At 43.2% G+C, this 21,416-nt stretch overlaps 1 protein-coding gene across 9 annotated transcripts in view; it reads left to right on the top strand.

Moving 5' to 3' along the window:
* Positions 1-21,416, top strand: part of AMBRA1 (autophagy and beclin 1 regulator 1) — a 173,822-nt gene that overhangs the window by 123,215 nt on the left and 29,191 nt on the right. For all 9 annotated transcript variants that reach the window (XM_069554016.1, XM_069554017.1, XM_069554015.1 and 6 more), the window contains 3 exons: positions 8,847-8,957; positions 19,724-19,912; positions 20,677-20,831. In XM_069554016.1, coding sequence (XP_069410117.1) covers positions 8,847-8,957; positions 19,724-19,912; positions 20,677-20,831 — 455 coding nt within the window. The remainder of the gene's footprint in view (positions 1-8,846; positions 8,958-19,723; positions 19,913-20,676; positions 20,832-21,416) is intronic.

Below are 21,416 nucleotides of genomic sequence, written 5' to 3'. Positions count from 1 at the left end.
TCTGAGGTTCTGGAAGAAGAATTCTGTGGTTGTAACAGAACGTGGTCTGCTATGACTTAACAGTATGCTTATGGACAGCGGCTCTTTTCCACTGTTTCCTAAAACATGAATGAGAATCTTGGGGGCTCTTTCTCTCTCTCTTTTTCAAATAATAGACTTTTCTTTTTTAGAGTAGTCTCAGGTTTACAGATTTACTTGGAAAGTACAGACAGTTCCCATATATTTTCTTACTTCCCCCCACAACCGTAACCTCCCCCATCATCAACATCCTGCCCCAGAGTGGTACATTTGTTATAATCCATGAGCCAGCATCATCACCCAAAGTCTGTAGTCTACATTAGGACTCACTGTTAGTGTTGTAAGTTCTGTGGGTTTTGCCAAATAAATAATGACATGATCCACCATTATAGTACCATACAAAATAGTTTCACTGCCCCAAAAAAGTTTCCTCACACTCTACCTATACATTCCTCTCTCTGGCCAGACTCCTGGCAGCCACTGATCTTTACTGTGTCCATAGTTTTGGCTTTTCCAGAATGACATATAGCTTAGAATCATGTGAAATACAGCTTCTTTATTCTTTCACTTAGTAATATATGCTTTCTTCCGTGTTTTTTCATGGCTTGGTAGCTCATTTCTTTTTAGAAGTGAGTAATACTCCATTGCATGGATGTACCACAATTTACTTATCCATTCTCCTATTAAGGGACATCTTGGTCGATTCCAAGTTTTGGCAGTTATGAGTAAAGTTGCTGTAAACGCCTCTGTGTAGGTTTTGTGTGGACACACACTTTCAGCTCATTTGGGTAAATACCAAAGAGCATGGCTGCTTGATCATATGGCAAGAGCAAGTTTAATTCTGCAGGAAACTGCCGCCACGCTGTTCTCCAGAGTGGCTGTGCCACTTTGCATTCCCACCAGCAAGGAATGACACGTTCCTGTTGTTTGACATCCTGTTCAGTATTTGGTGCTATCAGAGTCTTGGATTTCAGCCATTCTGAGAAGTGTGTGGTGGTTTCTCATTGTTGTTTTAATTTGCAGTTCTCTAATGAGGAATGATTTTGAGCATCTTTTCATATGCTTATGTGCCATCTGTGTATCTTCTTTGGTGAGGTATCTGTTCAGATCCTTTGCACATTTTTTAATTGTTTTTTTTTTTAAATTGTTGAGTTTTAAGAGTTCTTTGTATATTTTGGGTACCAGTCCTTTATCAGTTAAAGTGTTTTGCAAAGATCTTTTCCTAATCTGTTGTCTTTTCATTCTCTTTAACAGTGTCTTTTACAGAGCAAAAGTTTTTAATTTTAATGAAGTAAAATTTATCAATTTTTTTCTTTTCATCGACTATATCCTAAAAGTCTTTGCCAAGCTCAAGGTCACCTAGATTATCTCTTATATTATCTCCTACGAGTTAGAATTTTGTGTTTTACATCTAGGTCTATCCAATTTGAGTTAATTTTTTTTTTGAAAAGTGTAAGATTTGTGTCTGTCTACCTTGTAGATGGATATCCAGTTGTTTCAGTACTGTTTTTGAAGAGATTTGATTCTCTATTGAATTGTCTTTTCTTCTTTGCCAAAAATCAGTTGACTGTATTTGTGTGGGTTTATTTCTGGTCTCTTTTTTCTGTTCCATTGATCTAGACAAACGTCTAGAATAGACATATTCTTTTGCCAGTGCCACACTATCTTGATGACTAGATTTATAGTAAGTCTTGACATTAGATAAGTCCTCCAAATTTGGGTTTGTTCTTTGCGTATTGTGTTGGCTATTCTCGCCTTTCCATATAAACTTTAGAATCAGTTTTCTAATATTTACAAAATAACGTTCTAGGATTTTAACTGGGATTGTATTGATTCTGTAGATCCAGTTGGGAAGAATTGACAGTCTGTTAACAGTACTTAACAGTACTAAGTATTCCTATCCATGAACATGGAATATCTCACCCATATTTTTTAATATCTTTTGTGATTTCTTTCATCAGATAGATATTGTACATGTTTTGTTTTCATTTTTCTGGTGCTAATGTAAATGGTATTGTATTTTTAACTTCAAATTTTCAATTCCATTTATTCATTGCTGGCATATAGGAAAGCAATTGACTTTTTGTATATCACCCTTATATCCTGCAACCTTAATAGTTACAGGAATTTTTTGTTTCGTTTTTGCTAGTTTTTTATTCTTTGAGATTTTCTACATAAACAGCTCATGAGGTTTTCACAGCAAGTGTATTGGAGTGGTTTGCCAGTTCCTCCTCCAGTGAATCACGTTTTGTCAGAACTCTCTGCTGTGACCCGTCTGTCTTGGGTGGCCGCACACGGCAGGGCTCATAGCCTCATTCAGTTATTCAAGCCCCTTCACCATGGCAAGGCAGTGATCCATGAAGGGGATTTGTGGATGACACCACTCTAATAGCAGAAAGTGAACAGGAACTCAAGAACCTTTTGAAGAGGATCAAGGAGGAGCGTGGAAGAGCCAGTTTAAGATTAAATATTAAAAAATTAAGATTATGGCATCCGGCCCCATCACTGCATGGCAGATAGAAGGGGGAAATGTAGAAGTAGTGACAGATGTCCTCTCCTTGGGCTCCAAAATCACTGCGGATGGTGGCTGCAGCCATGAACTCAGAAGACGATTGCTTCTTGGCAGGAAAGCGATGACATACTTAGTGCGTTGAAAGGCGGAGACGTTATCCTGCCAACAAAGGTCTGTGTAGTCAAGGCTATGGTCTTCCCAGTGGTCACGTATGGTTGTGAGAGCTGGACCATAAAGAAGGCAGAACGCCAAAGAATTGATGCTGTCAAACTGTGGTGCTGCAGAAGACTCCTGAGAGTCCCTTGGACAGCAAGGAGATCAAACCGGTCAATCTTAGGGGAGATCAACCCTGAATATTCGCTGGAAGGACCGATGCTCGGAAAGATTGAGGGCAGAAGAAAAAGAGGACATCAGAGGATGAGATGGCTGGACGGCATCAATGATGCAATGAACTTGAATCTGGGCAAACTCCAGGAGATGGTGAGGGACAGGGAGGCCTGGCACGCTGCAGTCCATGGGGTTGCAAAGAGTCAGACTTAACTGGGGACTGAACAGTGACCACCACAACATAAACAGTTATGTCACCTGTGAACAAAGAAAGTTTTATCTCTTCCTCCCTGTGCTTTTCTTGTCTTACTGCATTTAGTAGGCTTCCAGTACAGTACTCAAGGGGAGGGATGCAAGGTGCTTGTTCCCAGTCTTAGGGAGAAAGCATATACAGTTGACTCTGGAACAGTGTGAAGGAGAAGGACTCTGACCCCCACACAGTTGAAAATCCATGTATAACTTTCTAGTCAATTCTCCATACCTGCTCTTCCATACCCTTGGATTCAACCACCTGCAAATCAGGTAGTACCATAGGACATATTTGTTGAAAAAAATCTCTGCATATGTTGGACTCTTATAGTTCAAACTCATATTTTTCAAGGGTCAAGCTGTCTTTCCTTACCTTTAAATGTAGCTACAAGTTTTTTGGAGACATTGTTTATCAAATCGAGAAATACCCCATTCTTCCTGGTTTGAAGACAGTTTTTGTCAAAAATAGGTGTTGGATTTTGTTGGATGCCTTTTCTGCATCTATTGATATGATCATACAATTTTTCCTCTTTATCAGGTTGATATGATGGACTATATTAACTGATTTTGAAATGTTTAATCAGCCTTGCATACCTGGGATAAATTCCCCTTTGTATAACTCATTTATATACATTATTGTATTTTACTTGCCAACATTTTGTTGAGAATTTTTACTTCTGTGTTCATAAAAGATATTAGACTGTAGCTTTTCTTTCTTCATTGTCTTTGGTTTTGGTATTGGGGTAATACTGGCCTCAGAAGCAGTCCCACTTCTGTTTTCTAAAAGAAGTTATAGAGATTTGGTGTAATTTCTTCCTTCAATGTCTGATAGAATTTACCAGTGAACCCACATGAGCCTGGCACTTTCTGTTTTAAGAGCCTTCTAATGATTGATTCAGTGTATTATATACAGGTCTATTCAGGTTATCTATTTTTTCTTGTGTAAATTTTGGTAGACTGTCTCTCAGGGAACTGGTCCATTTCACCTAGGTTATCAAACTTGTGGACATTGAGTTACTTGTAAAGTTCTTTACTGCCCTTCTAGTGTCCATGGAATCAGTAGTGATAGCCTCTCTTTCGTTTCTGATATTAATAATTTGTGTCTTCTCTTTTTTTCTTGTTAGCCTGGCTAAAGGTTTGTTGATTTTATTGATCTTTTCAAAGAACCAGCTTTTGGTTTCATTGATTTTTTTTTTCCCCCTCTATTGATTTCCTGTTTTCAGTCTCACTGATTCCCACTCTAATTTTGATTATTTCTTTTCTTCTGTTTACTTTGGATTTCATTAGCTCTTTTTCTTATTTCATAAAGTAGATGTTTAAATTATTGATTTTAGATCTTATTTTCTAGGGTATGCATTCAAAGCAGTAATATTCCATCTAAGCACTGCTTTTGCTACATTCCACAAGTTTTAATAAGCTGTATTTTCATTTAGTTCAAAATATTTTAAAATTTCTTTTGAGATGTCTTCTCTGAGCCATGTGTTATTTAAAGTGTGTTGCTTAGTCTCCAAGTATTTTAGAATTTACCAGTTGTCTTTCTATTACTGATTTCTAGTTTAATTTCCTTGTTTTCTGACAGCATGTTTTAAATGATCTCAGTTCACAGTGTGTTTTGTGGACCAGTCTGTGGACTGTCTTTGCCTGAGCTGTCTTTCAAGGAGAATGTTCCTGAGGAATCTAGGTCCTACACATTTGCTCTTAATTCTGAAATGAAGTGCTTCCCTTTCTTGGCCCTGGCACGCTATTTGGACCCGTCTCCTACGTAAGAACCTCCGCCTCTGAGCTGTTGCTTACAGAGCTATACCTACAGAGGAAGAGCATATAGAGATTGGTGTCAATAATTAAAGTAACTTTAATGGAAGTCATTTATTAGGTGGGTTTCTCTGGTGGCTCAGTGGTAAAGACTTTGCCTTGCCAATGCAGGAGGTGTAGGCTCCATCCCTGGGTTGGAAAGATTCCCCGGAGAAGGAAATGGCAACCCACTCTAGTATTCTTGCCTTTGAAATCCCATGGACAGAGGAGCCTGGCAGGCTACAGTCCGTGGGGTTGCGAAAGTGTCAGACCCAACTTAGCCACTCAGCAACAATAAAATTTATTAGACACTTACTGTTTGCCATCACTTTACAAGTATTTTTTCAGCGAGTTTTCCAAATAGCCCTGTAAATTGAAAGGATTTTTATTTCCTTTTTACAGATAAGGCAGCTGAGATTCAGAAAGATTAATTTACAGAGGCATACAAATATAGGTACTAGCAGTAAGTGTCAAAATCAGATCCATCTGATTCGAAGCCCATATTCTCAGAAACCATGTTAAAAACAGGTAACTCATAAGATCCCAGTTCAAGGCAGACTGTAATCCGCGGCCACAACGGGAGACTGGAAGTTTGCCGAAGGAATATTGTGTAATGATGTGCCTTTCATTAGTTTGTCTCCAAAATTGGTGTCGCCGACGGTTCTGGTGCCTTTAGCAGTGAGTGAGCATCCCAGTAGTACTGCTTTCTAAGAACACTGATCTTGAAGCTTAAATACAGGCTGTGTTTTATCTAACTTGGAGTTTCCCAACCTGGAATGATTCTGATCCCCAGGGAACGTTGGTGGTGGTCACAGCTGGGTGTGAAGGGGTGGTGTGCTCCTGGCAATCCAGCAGGAGGCGGCCAGGGCCACTGCTGAGCATCCCAGCACACACAAGACCCACCCATCCCCTAAAGGAAGGCTTACCCGACCCAAAATACCAGTTGCGGAGGTTGAGAAACCCTGAGTCTCAGCTCATTCCGCTCTGCTGTGACTGCGAACACCTCGAGCCCTCACCCTCGCCCTCACCGTGCTGTCGGGGTTTGATTACCAAGGCTAAGTGCCGCCTCTGTAAATACTTTCTTGTAACTCCGTCCATTAACTCCCTCTGGCACCTTTCCTGTACCTTCAGCTTAGCGGCAGGAGGCCTGTTAAATGGTTGAGTTTTTTTTGTTGTTTTTTTAATAAGGTGATACTTTTTCTTCCTGATGTTTCCAAGAGACAGGCTCAGTTGGCCTGCAGTTCTTATGGAAGAGAACCTGGTGACGATACTCTAATCTGTTGCTGGCATCTTTAGCTCCCTAATCTGTGTTTACACGGCCCTGAAAATAACTCTCCCAGGTACCAGGCTCCATTCCACCTCAGTACTCTGGCACCACTGGCAGAGAATACTTCCCCAGTCTCTTCCCTGCAGTCCAACCATGCTTGATGATCTTATTGCCCAGCTATTCTCCAGATGTCTCTTGAGGCATGGACATGTGGGGTACTTCTGGAGCTGTGGGTTAGAGTCTCAGTCATTTGCTTTCCAGTTGCAGAGCTCTTAAAGCATCTGGTATTTTCTGTAACTGTTTTCCTGTTTGTAGCTCTCATCCTCTCCCCCAGATTTTAAGCTCCTACAATATGGGGTTTGTTTCTTCAGATTTTTTTTTTCCCTGTTCTCTTAGCAACTAGCATTTCTTTCATCATATACCAAGAAAATCAACTTGGCTTCTTCCATTTTGGGTTATGCACTTGTCTGCTAAAAGTTGAAGGAAATTTTAAGGACCTAAAGTAATTTGAGAGAGACTAGTGGTCAGAGGTTGATGTCAACCAAACCAGAGGAACAATTCATAAACTCAGTGGAATTGAGCCTGAGTCCAAGTGAAAGTAAGTAATTCTTTCCTGGGAAGTGGGCCTTGGAATTTTAAGAATCTTTTTCATTGTCAGGGAAGCCTGGAGAAATCAACAAAGTTCCTATTAAGAAAGTCCTATAGGTAGCTTACCCTCCTCAGGACCCAGAGGTTCAGCAAAATTTCGCAAGTCAGATACCATCATTACAGAATTTTCTATAAAGGTTAAAAGTAAAGGCATGTGTTTGTCTCATTGAAGTGATACGCCCCAGGGCCCTCAGTAGGGGTTTGAGGTCAGTGGGCTCATTGACAGAGCACTCAAATGCTGTCTTGCTTAGGCCTTCGGAGAAATCATGACCATTTTGGACTATGTCTTTGAATCTGCAAGATTTTAAGGAATGTATTATTTTGATGGTATTGGTTTATCTAGAACAGTATTTCTCAACCTTTATTTTATCATTACCCTCCGAAGAAGCCTTTTTAGACACTTTTCCCCTAATCAATCCCTCCCGTGAAATTTTAATATCACAGATATGCTGCATATCTGCTCAGATACTGCAGTACTTTGAAGGGAACCTGGGGATTGTACTCTCTCAAGATTTTCCCCCCACCCCGAACTAGTTTTCACCCCTACAAGGGCAGGACTGCCCATGTTGAGGATATGTTAATCCATCGATAGAAGTATCATCATCTTGGAAATGAATTGTGTGTGTGTGCCTTTCTTAACAAATTGAAACAGAGACAAGGAGTCTACCAATTCACTAATGTTCGAAAGAGTTCTCGTGCAGTGGCCTGCAGTTCCTGGGGGAGAGTGAGCAGAGTACTCTTCTCATATTTCATGACTTGTATGGAGACTGTCTTCTCTCTGAACAGTCTAGACCATCTGAAGAAAGAATAGGGAAATACCAGGAGGAACAGAGCAATCAATGAAGCTCTCTAAAAGGAGAAGGGAAAAAAAAAAACCTCTTGCAGTGACAGGCATAGGAGGAAGGTGGAAGAATATGGAAGAATCTGGGTGTAGAGTTGTCCATTGTTCCAAGGCCAGTCAGCTCTAACAAGTTCAGTTTCTCAAAATCGGTGTTAATTTGCAGCAGGAAACACCGTTTAGGTTGTATATAGCACATACGAACGTTCTATTCTCCCAAGAGGGTTTGGCTGCGTCTGATCAGAAGGGTGGTTGTGTATGAAACGCACCTCAGAAGGAGGAGGAGGAAGAAATGACATGTTCATGTAAAATGAAATACAACTGCAAATTAAAGTGTCACCCTGTTTTAAAAAAAAAAAAATCCATTTTTTTATTTAATTGGTTACCAAGGAAAAAAATGTCATACAGAAGCGTGTATCTCAGGGAATGTTAAACCGTGAGATTTTACAAGTGAATCTGTATTCAAGGAAGTTCTCCTGGAGTGGGGGTGGGGCAGGGCAGGAGGGTTATAAAATATTGCCTTAATAAAAATATTCTGATACGGAAAAGCTAGGCTCATAAATTTCTGTTGTGTTACATGCCAGGGGTCCAGAAAAAATGAACAAATATTACCTCATTTGTTCTTTACTGTCTCTGTCTATCCAATCAGCTGAATGCTGGCTGCCTGCTCCCTGGAGGAAGCCTCTCCTTTTGAGATGTTTTCCTGGGAGGAAGGTCATATATATACAAAGGAGATGCTTTCTCCCGAAGAGCGCCGCTCACCACAGAGACATCCAGGGACTGAATGCTTTTCTGCGGGGCCTTTCTATATTAACGATCTCCTCTCACTCTTCATGTTTCTTTCCCAGCGTTTTTATGGAAACTCATCTGTCTTTGCAGACTGTCTCTTTAAGCCTACCAGACAGTATGTTGCCACACTGGTGGCGCTCAGTCAGTGTTAAGTAATAGTGGAAAGGGGGGCTGATTAATATAACATAACATAATATGGGATTATATTTACAAGCAGAATTGTTCTTGAGAAACATGTCTGGTTTCTCTTTAAGATAGAGACTTGACAGATAGGACTTGTCAGCTGTCTTCAGCCTTCAGCATCTGCCTTTTCTCCCTCTCCTACTGACCCCAGTGTTGCCTCCTGTTTGCAGTGGAAATATGTAGATAGATCTATAACGTGCTCTCTTTGTCTTCTCCCCGACCAGGGGCAGTGATTGGTGATGGACAGTCTGCCGTGGCCAGTAACATTGCCAATACTACCTACCGGCTCCAGTGGTGGGACTTCTCTAAGTTTGACCTCCCAGAAATCAGTAATGGTAAGCCAACGTAGAACTGGGGATCCCGGTGGAAGGTCTGTCTGTTACTGGTGAGCCAGATCTCTGAGACCTGCAATAGCACTGGATTTTTCATCACCTCGTCGAGTAGCTGACGGCTCCATGCCATTTCTGCAGCTCTCCTCCAGATCTCGCTAAGCAATTCAGCAAATGTCTACTGAGCACCCACCCTGAGCAGTGAACTAAAATGGACAGCAAAATGAATATTTCTGCCCCAGGACTTTACCGATTAGCATTCATTGTCTTAAGCCTAGAGGTTGGATGGAACTGAGAGAAAGAGAAAGTGATGGGAGTATAGGAGCTGAGAGCCAGACCCTTGAGGAAAGACTACAGTGATGATAAACTCATATTAATCTAGATCCAGATGGAACAAAGGGAGTGGCCTGATTGATGCGTGATTTGCAGAATGTCTGTCTGACAGTCCATTTTCCCAGCTTCTAAAGGACTCCACAACCTCATGTCTCAGTTATTCAGTTGAAATCACAGCATCTTAGACGTCTCATTTCGTTTCTCTCATGATGCACTCTCACACATTCCTGAGAAGTGGAGGTTCAGCCTCTTGCAGTGATAGGGCACTCTCTGAAGAGTTAACTCTAGCCCGTCACTGCTCAGCTCCTTTTCGGATGTTTTTTCTTATACCCAGCCACCATTTCCCTTGCTGTCACTTCCTCCCATTGGTCCTGGGTCTGCCTCTGAACCTCCACAGAGTAAGTCTAGTGATGTCTCTCTTGGCTGACAGTCCTCCAGCTGTTTGAAAGTAAACTGCCACTTCCCTTTAAATTGCTCTTTTTAGGCCAGAATTCCTGAGGTTCCTTTTAAGATCTGGTTTCCAAATCCTTGACAGTTCTGCTCATTTCCCTTTTTACGTTTGAGGGGGGCACAACGAAGTGGAACACTCCAGATGAGAGCTGTCCAAAACAGAGTACAGTGATGGTCTGGACAGTGTTAGTTCAGCCTGGTGTTTCAGCAACCTTTTCTGAAGCCACTGATGGGTTTACAGTCACTTATAATTCCTTGATAATTGTTAATACTAGAACTCTACCACCCTATACTTACTTGTGCAGTTCGAATACTTTAAAAACCAAAGGATTATATCTGTTTCTGTTAAGTTTTATCTTAATAGTGTACTTAATAAGTACTAATAATTGTACTTCTTAGTTCCTTCCTCTCAACGTCTTTTCAAACTTTGACTCAGTCCTTTTTTCCCAGCCTTGTTTACATCGTCTTCTAATCTGATAAACGTGCTTTCTGTCTGTCTTTGGATTGCTAGCAAAAGTGGTACATCAGGACTTTGCACCAAGCCTGGTGCTATGTTCCTGTGGACTTCCTTTATGTTGATTTTGGTTCATGAATTTGCACCTGAGCTTGGTTCTTCACTCGTGAAACCCATATTTTTCATCTTGTCTATAGGGTATTGTAAGAGCTTGTCAGATACTTTGAAATAGTCAAGATAGCCTCCGTCTGCGGCGTTTCCCAGTATGCTAGTCTTGGTATCCTTATGAGACCATAAAAATGAGGTCAGTTTTTCATGTCCTGATGTTAGTGAAACCTCAGTAGCAGTCGTTTTCTTCCCAAATGCTTTTAAGCCACATGATCGATAATCTATTCTTTAACTCCACTAGAAATCAGTCTGCCTTTTACCTTGTTAAATACTGTTTGCTGCTTTGCCTATTTCTGGCCCAGATCTTATTTGCCATAATTTTCCCCAGATACTTTGTTTCTTTATTCTATTTGATTTTTTTAAATTACTATCTGAAATACATTTACCAAAGATTTTTAAAATATAAAAGGATATATAGTGAAAAGTTTTGCAACCCTGCTCCCAGCTACACACCTCTCCACCACATAGGCACCCCATAGTTAGTAGTTTCCTGTTCATTTTTTTCAAAAATATTATATATATATATATATATATATGTGTGTACAAGTACATGGAAATGTATGTTTTTCCACCTCTATTTAAGCTAGGTGGTAGCGTATTATACCCTTTGGAAGGAAAACTGTGACAAACCTAGACAGCATATTAAAAAGCAGAGACATCAGTTTGCTGACAAAGGTCCGTGTATAGTCAAAGGTATGGTTTTTGCCAAAATAATTATATATCTCTAAGTAGGACTGATTCCAGATAAATAATAGAGCAATACTTCCATTTTAAAAAAAAAACAAAAAACAAAGGTATGGTTTTTCCAGTAGTCAGGTACTGATGTCAGAGTTGGACCATAAAGAAAGCTGAGCGCCGAAGAATTGACGCTTTCGAATTGTGGTGCTGGTGAAGACTCTTGAGAGTCCCTTGGACTGCGAGGAGATCAAACTAGTCAGTCCTAAAGGAAATCAACCCTGAATATTCATTGAAAGGACTGATGCTGAAGCTCCAATACTTTGGCCACCTGATGCAAAGAGCTGACTCACTGGAAAAGACCCTGATGCTGGGAAAGAGTGAAGGCAAAAGGAGAAGGGGTTGGCAGAGGATGAAATGTTCAGATAGCATCACCGAGTCCATGGACATGAATGTGAGCAGACTCTGGGAGACAGTGAAGGACGGGGGAGCGTGTGTGCTGCAGTCCGTGGGGTCCCAGGAGCTGGACAGCACTTAGTGATTGAAGAGCAACAGCACAGCACGGTGTACATACCTTCTTTCTGTGCTTTGCTTTCTCCATATCGTGATGATCTTTCCCTATCAGTGTAGAGCCTATTCATTCTTTTTTATTGACTGCCTAGCATCCCACTGCCCAAATGCAGCCTCTGGGTTACTTGTTGTTGTTGCCCTGGGTATTTGTTGCTGTGTGCGCTTCTCTCCAGTTGCAGAGAGTGGGGGCTCCTCTCTGTTGCGGAGCGTGGGCTCCTCATTGCGGTGGCTTGTCTTGCTGTGGAGCACAGGCTCTGGGCACATGGGCTCAGCAGGTGCGGCTCCCCGGGCTCTAGAGAAGAAGCTCAGTAGGTGCGGCTCAGGGGCTTATCTCTCCAGGACATGTGGGATCTTCCCGGATCAGGAATCAGACCCATGTCTCCTGCATTGGTGGGCAGATTCTTAACCACTGGACCGCCAGGGAAGTCCCACTGGATTCCATTTTTTAACCAGTGTTCTGCTGAGGAACTTTTAAGCTGTTTTCAGTCTTTCACTATGCACACTGTGCCGCAGTTTGTCATTTTGCACATGTGCAAGGATATCATAGGATAAAGCCCTAGAAGTGGAATTGCAGGGAGAAGAATACGTAGATCCGTGAGTTTGGCAGGTACTGCTAAATCACCCTCTGTGGAGAGAGCGTACCAATTTATATTCCCACCTGTGGTTCGTGAGAGTGCCTGTTTCCCTAAACTCCTGCTTGTAGATTGTTCTGTCATATTTTGGAGTATTTGCAAATCTGATAGTAAAAATAGTATGTAAGTGGGAATTCTCTGTCGATCCAGTCGTTAGGGCTCTGAACTTCCACTGTGGGGAGTACAGGTTCAATCCCTAGTTGGGGAACTAGGATCCTGCAAGCCGTGTGGTGTGGCCAAAAAATATGTATATAGTATGTTGATATTTTAAATTTGTATTTCTCGTGTTATAAGCCAGGTTGTATGGCTCTTCATACATTTAGCCACTTGTGTTTCCTTTTCTTGGCTTGTCCGTGGGCTCACCTGTTCGTGTGTGTGTGTGAGTGTGCGCGCGCGCTGCTGGTCTTTTCCTTATCAGTTCAACAGGAGCTCTTTATAAAATCAGAAAATTAACTCATAGGAGGAGTTTCCTGCTTGTCACTTGTCTTTTGTCTCTGCTGAAGGTTATTTTTGTCATAGGACTTATTTTAAGTAGTCAGAATTATCCAACTTTCCTTTTATGGTTCCTAGATTTTGTGGCAGCATCCAGGAGATCAGATAGCACTTTTTATATTATATTTTAATTTTTTCCTTTAAATCTTTGATTCATCAGAAGTTTAACCCAGTCCTAAATAAGCAGAGTATGACCCAGCTTTTCCCCCATGTGGCTACTCATTTGTCCCAACCAGTTTATAAAATGATTCATTTGTCCCCATTGATTTGGGACGTCACTTTCATCGTGTTAGTATCCAGTGAATATATAGATGTATTTCTCCTGTCTTTTCTGCCCCAGTAATCTGTCTGATTATTCATGTAACAGTATCACATTGTTTTAAGTTTGAGGCTCTGTCTTTTAGTATCTGGTAGGACTGGTCTCCTCTTGTAATTTTTTAATCCAAAGTTTCCTGCCTGCTTGAATATTTTGGTCATTTATATGGACTTTAAAACTACCTCGCTTCTTCCCTTCACCGCCCTGAAAAAACTCCTGTCAGTGTAATTAATGTGGTTCCATTGAATATATAAAATAACTTAAGGAGATTCAGTATTTTTGTGTTGTCTTCTTATGTAAGAACATGGCATGATTTTCTGTCTCTCCAAGTCTCTCTTATGTTCTTAAAGTTTTCTTCATGTAGTTTTATATATTTTCAAAGTTTATTGTTAAAAGCTTTTTAAAAATTCTGCTATTTGACTGCATTTATTTACTAATTATAGTTATTCAGTTCAGTCTCTGGGTATGTTATCAGTAAATGGTATTAATTTTACCTTCTCCATTTCAAGTTGTACAGCTGTGATTTCTCTTCTTGTCTAAGTGCATTGGCCACTACAGTCAGAACAGTGTTAAATAATAGTAGCCATCCTCATATCATTCCTGATTTCAGTAGGAAAATGTCTAGCTTTTTCCCAGTATGTATATTGTTAACTTTTGGGTCAACAGAGCTAGTTTATCGTTTTAAGGAAGTCATCTATTCTTGTGCATGTGTGCGTGCTAAGTCACTTTAGTCATGTCCAACTTTTTGCAGCCATATGGACTGTAGTCTACCAGGGCCCTCTGTGCATAGAATTCTCCAGGCAGGAATACTGGAGTGGGTTGCCATGCCCTCTAGGGGATCTTCCCAACCCAGGGACCAAACCTTCATTACCTACAATTTCTGCATTACAGGCAGATGCCCCTATCTATTCTTACTTTATTGTTAATTTTTATCAAGAATAGATACCAGGAATTGCCTGGTGATCCAGTGGTTAGGACTTAATGTTTTCACCGCCTGAAGCCTAGGTTCAATCCCTGGTTGGGGAACTAAGATCCTATAATCTGTGTGGCATGGCCAAAAAAAAGAGACTAGATATTAAATTCATTCATGTCTTAACAGCATCTGTGATATTAACTATGTTTTTTCTCTCCTTTGGCCTAATAATGTGATCATTATGTTAATAGATTCTATAATATTGAACCCATCGTTACCTCCCTTGTATAAAGTTTTTCTTTGTCTAGAACAATTTAAATAGTATTTTAATTACTTTTTATAATTTTAAAGTCTGAGCCGGATGCGTTGTTCTTTCCTTTTTTTTCCCCACAAACATGGGGAGAGGTCGTTCTTTAGTAACATTCTGTCAGCTGCACTGTGCTGGTTAAGCAGATGAGCTCTTGAGCCACACTGTCCAGGCTCAGGTCTGCTCAGCCGCCTTCTCGCAGTGTGACCTTGGTTAATTAATCTCTCCGCACCTTGGTTGCCTTGTCTATAAAATGAGAGTTATCATAGTGCCAACTTCATGTGACTGTTACGAGAATTAAATTAGTACCCGTCAAGCACTCTGAACAACATCTGGCACTTACTGTAGTAAATGGTCAATAAATGTTAGCTCTTTTTATCATGTCTTTTTCTTGGGAATTATGCCATGACTCTTTGAGAGTGTGGCCATAATTCTGAAGTCACCCTGCCCTGTTTTCGGTACTCCAAGAGGTGCCTCTGGAGAGTGACGTTCACTCTCCAGTGAGTGAACTCTCCAGAAGATAGTTTTGTCTTAACCTGTTGGCTCATCTGTAATTGGCTTCTGATCCAACATTCTGAGGCATGTTGTTTTCTCCCCAGTTGGAGACGATTTTCTTTGAAAGAAAAACCAAATATTCTGAAGGACACAGGCCCTGCACATGCTGCTAGCACAGTCCTTTTGGTTGCCCTTAGCACCCGGTGTCCAAGCCTCCACGTGTTCTGGCTGCAGCTTCCTGTCATTCTCCTGTGGGTCTTCCTGCTTCCTTCGATCATGGCTGTTGCAAAACCTGAGCTGATCAGAGAGCACTGTGGTACAACCAGATTGACTTATTTAACTTGGCTCACCTTTCCCCCTCATTTAAGTCCTGTGTGGTGTTAGAATTCTGCTTCTTATAAGTGCCCTATTTTACTCAAGAGTTATTTAGGGAAAAAAACTTGGCATTCTGGGCGTTTAGGGCTCATGTGTTTGTTAGTGGCCAACGTTCCTTGCCGTGGTCTTACCCTCTAGACTGCCAGTCACTTTCATCTGAGGTTCCTGTCGTTAACTCTGCTTTTCTTGGTTGGCCTGAATAACATCTCGTTACAGTTTTGATAGATTCAGCTGTTGGCAGAGTTAAGTTGAGGATCTGTTTTGCAGTAGCATTTGTTTCTGAAGCTTGCCTGCTTCCCAGAGGAGGGTAGCATTTGGCTTGGGCTCAGCACAAGCCTGGGAGCCACTGGTCCTCAGTTTTACTCATGTGTGATCAGCAGCCTCTGTGTTGCTGTGTCATCTGACTTAATCTGCAGTGAATTCAGCCCTTTTCTAGAATTAGGCTAAAGAGTCTCGCCACCTGTTTCTCTTAGTTGAGATGTAGGATTAATGAATTTCTATCTCTAAAGAGTTAAGAAGTTTGTGAGTAAGGCCTCATATAACATAGATAATTTTGAAACTGCTGTCATGGGGGGAAAAAAGCTCATTAGATTTACTATATGTTTAAAGAGTAAGCTCTTACTGGTGAGTAGCATTGGTCACCAGGGTGCCCCGGTGGCCTTAAGAAACCCAGAGGTTGAGCGGTGCAGGGCACACCCACACAGGGTGTCGTGATTGCCACTGCTAGGCATGCTTACCCAGTGTCATCTGGAGCTCTGTGCAGGAGGCCTTATTCTGAAATCTGAGGGCTCAGAGATAGCCAAAAGGAAATTTTCCTGCTGATTTAAACCCCTTGGGTTTTCCAGATCAGGATCTAATGCACTTGCAGAAGCACTGCAGCGCCGATCGCTCCCGTGGCCTCATCTGGCCAGCCAGCAACAGGCTGCAAATCGATCTTTGTTCAAGGTGTTTGTTTATAATTTATGGAGCTGATAGGAAGGCAGAGCCATCTGTTCCTCCAGGCATCAGTATTTCTTACCCCTCCCATTCCCTCCTAGGGCATTTTCACTTGGAAATCGTTTATAATTAGGAGGCGATTACACAGCAAAGTCTGGAACAGTCTCCCGCATCGTTCTCACTCCCCCTGGAGCTGCCCCACTGAAGCTCTGAAGCGGTTCTGATTTGAAAAATCCTTGCTTTCCTAGCCCTCATTTCCATCCTCAGCTGCCCAGTTAACTGCTCCATCATCATTCCCCATGTGTGTCTAGCCTTTCTGTGCAGGGCTGTTTGCTGGGACTCCAGCTCAGGGATCAAGGGGTGTTTGGTGAGGCAGCAGTTTCCAAGTGTGGTCCTAGATCAGCAACATCAGAGACTCCTGGGAACTCACTCGAAATACAGAGTCTCAGGCCTCACCCCAGCAATCGATCCAGGTGGTGCTGATGCCTGCTAACACCTGAGAACCACTGTAGTAAGCAGGGCAGGGAGCAGAACAAAGGTTTCTGCTGGCGTGCGGGTTGCCACTGTCCTCGGCTGGTATTTCCCTTCACCTTTTTCTCCACCTGCTTACGTTATTTTCGAGTCCAAAAAAGATGAGCTGTCCTTGCCATTAGTGCACTACTTTCCTGTGGCCTGAGAAAACAAACGAGAGAGCCAGGAAATCTCTGCCTGTGTAAATTAACTCATCAAAATTTCAACCTTCTGAGAAGAAGCTGCACGAACGAATTGAAGCAGTGACCACTCACCATTGTAACTGAACATTTCCATTTCCATGTGGGAAATTAATAGACAACAAGCAGCAAGTGTAAATTGCTAGTTGGAGCTCTGAAATATTAATGAAACCGTAAACACACCACCCAGTGCTTGCTGAAGCTACCAAATCACTCTTTGCCTGCCACGTCCCCGTCATTAGGAAAGAAGTAAAACCCTGGATCCCTAGCTGCACACCAAATTGAGCCTGCTGCTGGAGAAACTCAACTTTAATTCCGGCATTCTGTTTTCACGTGTTATTTGCATCTCTCTGTGAGCTCACTGCAGGAACTGGGAGCAGTTGTGAAACTGGGTAGAGTTGACGGAGGGGGCAAAATTTGGGAGCTGGCCATTGAATTGGATTCATCCTAATACAGTACAAACACAGACGCAGTGGCTTAGATTTGGGGGCTCACAAAATGCTTTTTGTCTATATGCCCAGTTTTGGGGGCAGTTAGAGCCAAACTTCTCAGAAGAAGGAAAACCTTACCTGTAATTTCCTCCCCACCCCCAGCCCACCTTAGAAATTAATCTGGAAGTTGAATAGCATTGCTGACTCAACGGACATGAGTTTGAGCAAACTGCAGGAGATAGTGAAGGGCAGGGAAGCCCGGCACACTGCAGTCAGCGGGGTCGCAAAGAGTCGGGCACGACTTAGTGACTGAACTGCAGCAGTCTAGCAGTGCTTTTCTAATGGTGGTGAGTTTTTAGGGTCATTGCAGGCTTCTGTATGTTTAGACTGCAGGTTAACACATATGAACTAGAGCTCTGTAACAGCAAGATAGGAAAGCCTACTTTCATAAAATACTCACATGCATTTTTGAGACATTAAATGTAGATGAGGTGGAACCCGTGCAAAGCTGTGTTAAAGCCCACAGAGTCCATTTTCTTCTGTGTTTATTTTCACGCCCTACTTAATATTTGTGATTCCTTTTTCTCTCCACCTTGGATGGTCAGTTTCTTTTTACCTTTCTGAGAACTGCCAACATCAAGGTTAGAAAACCAAGATGGACTCACTCTTAAAGCTCCCCCAGTTCCTCTGACTCTGTATCCCCAACTGTAATGATGTGTCTATTCAGCGAAGGGAGGAGATTGTCGTCTTTCTGGCAACAGGCTTGGGACCCTGAGTAAGGAGCAGACGGTCTCAGTGCTAACTAGATCCATCTCGCCATACAGGCTCGAGCAGATGGTGGGTTGGAAGTTGAGCGGCACAGAGCCCTAATGGTGATAGCACTGAATATTTGGGTGTCATCATTTTATTAGTTAGCAAACAGAGCAGTCCTTGTGCTCCCTTCTCAGCGTTGCGTGTCATGGTGCTGTCGGTGTCAGCCCCCAAGAATTGGCACAGTAGCCGATCAGAGTGTTCCGATGTCTTTTTTGATCTACTCTGTTATCTCTGTGGCTTCATTAACAACACACAGAGAACGGAAGATGAATACAGAGCTTTAGAAATCACTCCCAAGTTCCTGATAAACCTCAACACCCCCTCCACCCACCCCTGGAAAGCAGTTCTTTGTTTTGTTTTCCTTAGGGTAATTTCCTGAGGAAAGTCACCCTTGACATTCCAGGTCAGATGGCTTGGCTCCCTGGAGTAGATCCCCTAGAATCTGGTGAGGGCTCTTGAGCTTGCCTGTTGGTTTGTTTGAACTATAATGCCTCTGACAGTGGCTGTTTAAGTAATCTTCCAATAAGAGAAAGAGGGGGGGGTCCCATGGTTTAAGACTTCGCATTTCCAGTGCAAGGAGCACAGGTTCGATCCCTGGTCGGGGAACTAAGATCCCACATCCTCATGGTGCAGCCAACAAGAATTTTTACAAGAGAGAGAGAAAGAGTAAATCAGCCTCTTTGCACATGCACATAAGGCAGATCTAAAGGAGACAGAGCCCAGAGGCCCTTGGACGTGCAGTGTGTCCATTCCCTTTGGTGTGTCGTGCTGTTCTGCTCATGCCCGTCCTGGGGGCACTGGTTCCAGGCTCACATCAAGGGTGGGCCACTTCCTGTGGGCAGAGATGTGCCTCAGAGAGGGGTTCAAATGGAAACTGAAACAGCTGTGCAGGCCCAGTCCCAGGGCTGGCCAAGGTCGCCTTAGTTCCGTCACATGGAATGGATTCTCCCCACCGACAGGCAGTCCTCCACCCCGCCCCACCCAGTCCCTCATGCTGCGCCCGGCTGACCATGCGTAATTCTCAGTAGGTGCTAGGTGCAGACCGGAGCTGCCTGTGGCCATCGGCGTCTGGCGTGGCTGGAGGGACAAGCAGAGTGAACACAGTTCCAGCCCTCCAGCCTTTGTGCTCTCTTGTGAAATTAGAGATTAGTGTCAGCAAGGAGCTGCCCAGAAGACTGAAGTCTCTAAATGCTCCAGTTTTCTTAAAGGAGAAAATACGACACAAATTTGTGAGATGATTCCCTTCTCCAAGGTCACGTAGAGGTGGAGTGTAGCACTCTCACCCCAAGCAAGTTTTACCTGTATCATCTTTTTCTTGGAATCAGCGGGTTTACATTTTCATTCGTCTCAGTTTTGAACTTTTGGACAATAACAGCTGTTGAGTGGCTCTCCAGGAACAATTTTTAATAACTTTCTGCTTATCTCATCTCTCAAATGATGTCTCTTAAGTGTGAGCTAGGACTCAGCAGGTGGTTGTGGTTGTGTTGACTGTCGTTTCCTATTACAGGGGTAGAAGAGACATATCTTTCGGTGTCTTGTGTTGCTTTTTTCGTGACATTTTAGTTGGATAAGGCAGCCTTTAGTATTTCTGCAGAGGATTCGGATTCAGGCCCTTAGGGAAATGCCCCCAAATGTCTTGACCCAGCATTTTTCACACCATTAACTCCAGACCTCCCTACCCTCTTTTCTTTGTCTGATGCAGCCTCCGTGAATGTGCTGGTGCAGAACTGCAAGATCTACAATGATGCCAGCTGTGACATTTCTGCAGACGGCCAGCTCCTGGCAGCGTTCATCCCTAGCAGTCAGAGGGGCTTCCCTGACGAAGGCATCCTGGCAGTGTACTCCCTGGCCCCCCATAACCTGGGCGAAATGCTCTACACCAAGCGATTTGGTAAGGCATGGGAAGCCCAGCGTCGTGACGGTAGTACCTCGGCCTGGGCATTCCCTGATGAGGCACCGATTAGGTGGGCATGATGGCCACATGCTACCCCCTGCTTCCCAGGCACACGCCAGAGGGACATGCTCTGTCCCAGCTGCTGGCGTTGGCAGGAGAGTCTCGGAATAAGAGTCCTCCCCACAACCGTGGCATCACCGGCATGTTCCCGTTGTGAGGGGCGAGGGTAGGGGAGGAGCTCTATTCTCGGTCATGGCTCGGGGAAGGGGGCACACTCGCACTGCAAGCCAGTCTGCACTGTGTAGATTTATGTACAAGGGTGTTCACAGCGGTATTTGTCACAGAGAAAAATGTCAAATTCTGAAGAGTTGCTTAAATAAATGATGGTGCATTGACAAGACAGAATACCATTTGGCCTTTAAAACGCTGTTACAGAGGAATATTTAATGGTGAAAAATGTTTGTAATGTATGAAGTGAAAAAAGTGGATTTCAAAATAGCAGTTACAGTACGGTAACAATTTTTAATGTGATTCTGTGCTAATACGGGTTAGTATTCGCTAAGTACTTTTTATATGTCAAGAGCTAGACTTAGTACTTTACACACCTTCTCGTTGTGCTCCTCACTGCCATCCTGTGCGATTAACCCCAGGGTGACCAAACAAAGATGAAGATCAGGGAGAAAGAAAAAAGACTGAAGGAAGATTATTTGCTGGTAATAGCAAGAGCTCTAGGGAGTGTCTCTCTGTCCTTCTGGCCTTAGGTCCCAATGCCATCTCGGTGAGCCTATCCCCGATGGGCCGATACGTGATGGTGGGCTTGGCCTCGCGGAGGATCCTGCTGCACCCCTCCACGGAGCACATGGTGGCCCAGGTCTTTCGGCTGCAGCAGGCGCACGGCGGTGAGACCTCCATGCGGGTGAGTGCCTTGCGTGGCGGTTCTCCTAGGCCTTGGCCAGCAGCGCCATGCAGGCCCGAGGTGCGGCCTCCCAGCCAGGGCCAGAGGCGTCACGCCCGTAAGGAGCCAGGAAGGGCTCCAGTCCGGCCTAGTCCTGACCAGCCGGCCTCACTTTTGGACGCTCTGGGCTATTCAAAGGCAGTCTTTCTCATATTCTAAATCATGAGCTGGGGCCCCAGAGGCCTGAAAGGATCTTGGGTTAGAGACCAAACTGAATACTTCCTTACCTCAACTTGAGACCTGTAGTCTGGAGATGCATAAAGAACCCAATGAAATATTTGTTTGTTTGTCTTTAATTTTTGAGGAGGCAGGCTATAGAAGGAGATAGGTAGTATACTATGAAATGCTTTTCTCCTGGGGCTAAAATCACAGTGGAAGATGCGGACTCTGTGGAGCTGCCATGCCCTTAACTGTCCTGTCCATTTCACCAGCAGGGAAAGGTGGTGTTTAGGATCCACTCTTGTCTGAAGCCGTCCTCCGTGTATTGCCATCTTCCATGTAGAGCCTCTGGGCATCATGGGGTTAGTGGCCTCCTGGAGTTAACCA

This window comes from Ovis canadensis, chromosome 15, assembly GCF_042477335.2.
Source record: "Ovis canadensis isolate MfBH-ARS-UI-01 breed Bighorn chromosome 15, ARS-UI_OviCan_v2, whole genome shotgun sequence".
Classification (NCBI taxonomy): domain Eukaryota; kingdom Metazoa; phylum Chordata; class Mammalia; order Artiodactyla; family Bovidae; genus Ovis; species Ovis canadensis.
The sequence above is the reverse complement of the archived record's forward strand: the minus strand, read 5'-3'. Positions and strand labels throughout refer to the sequence as shown.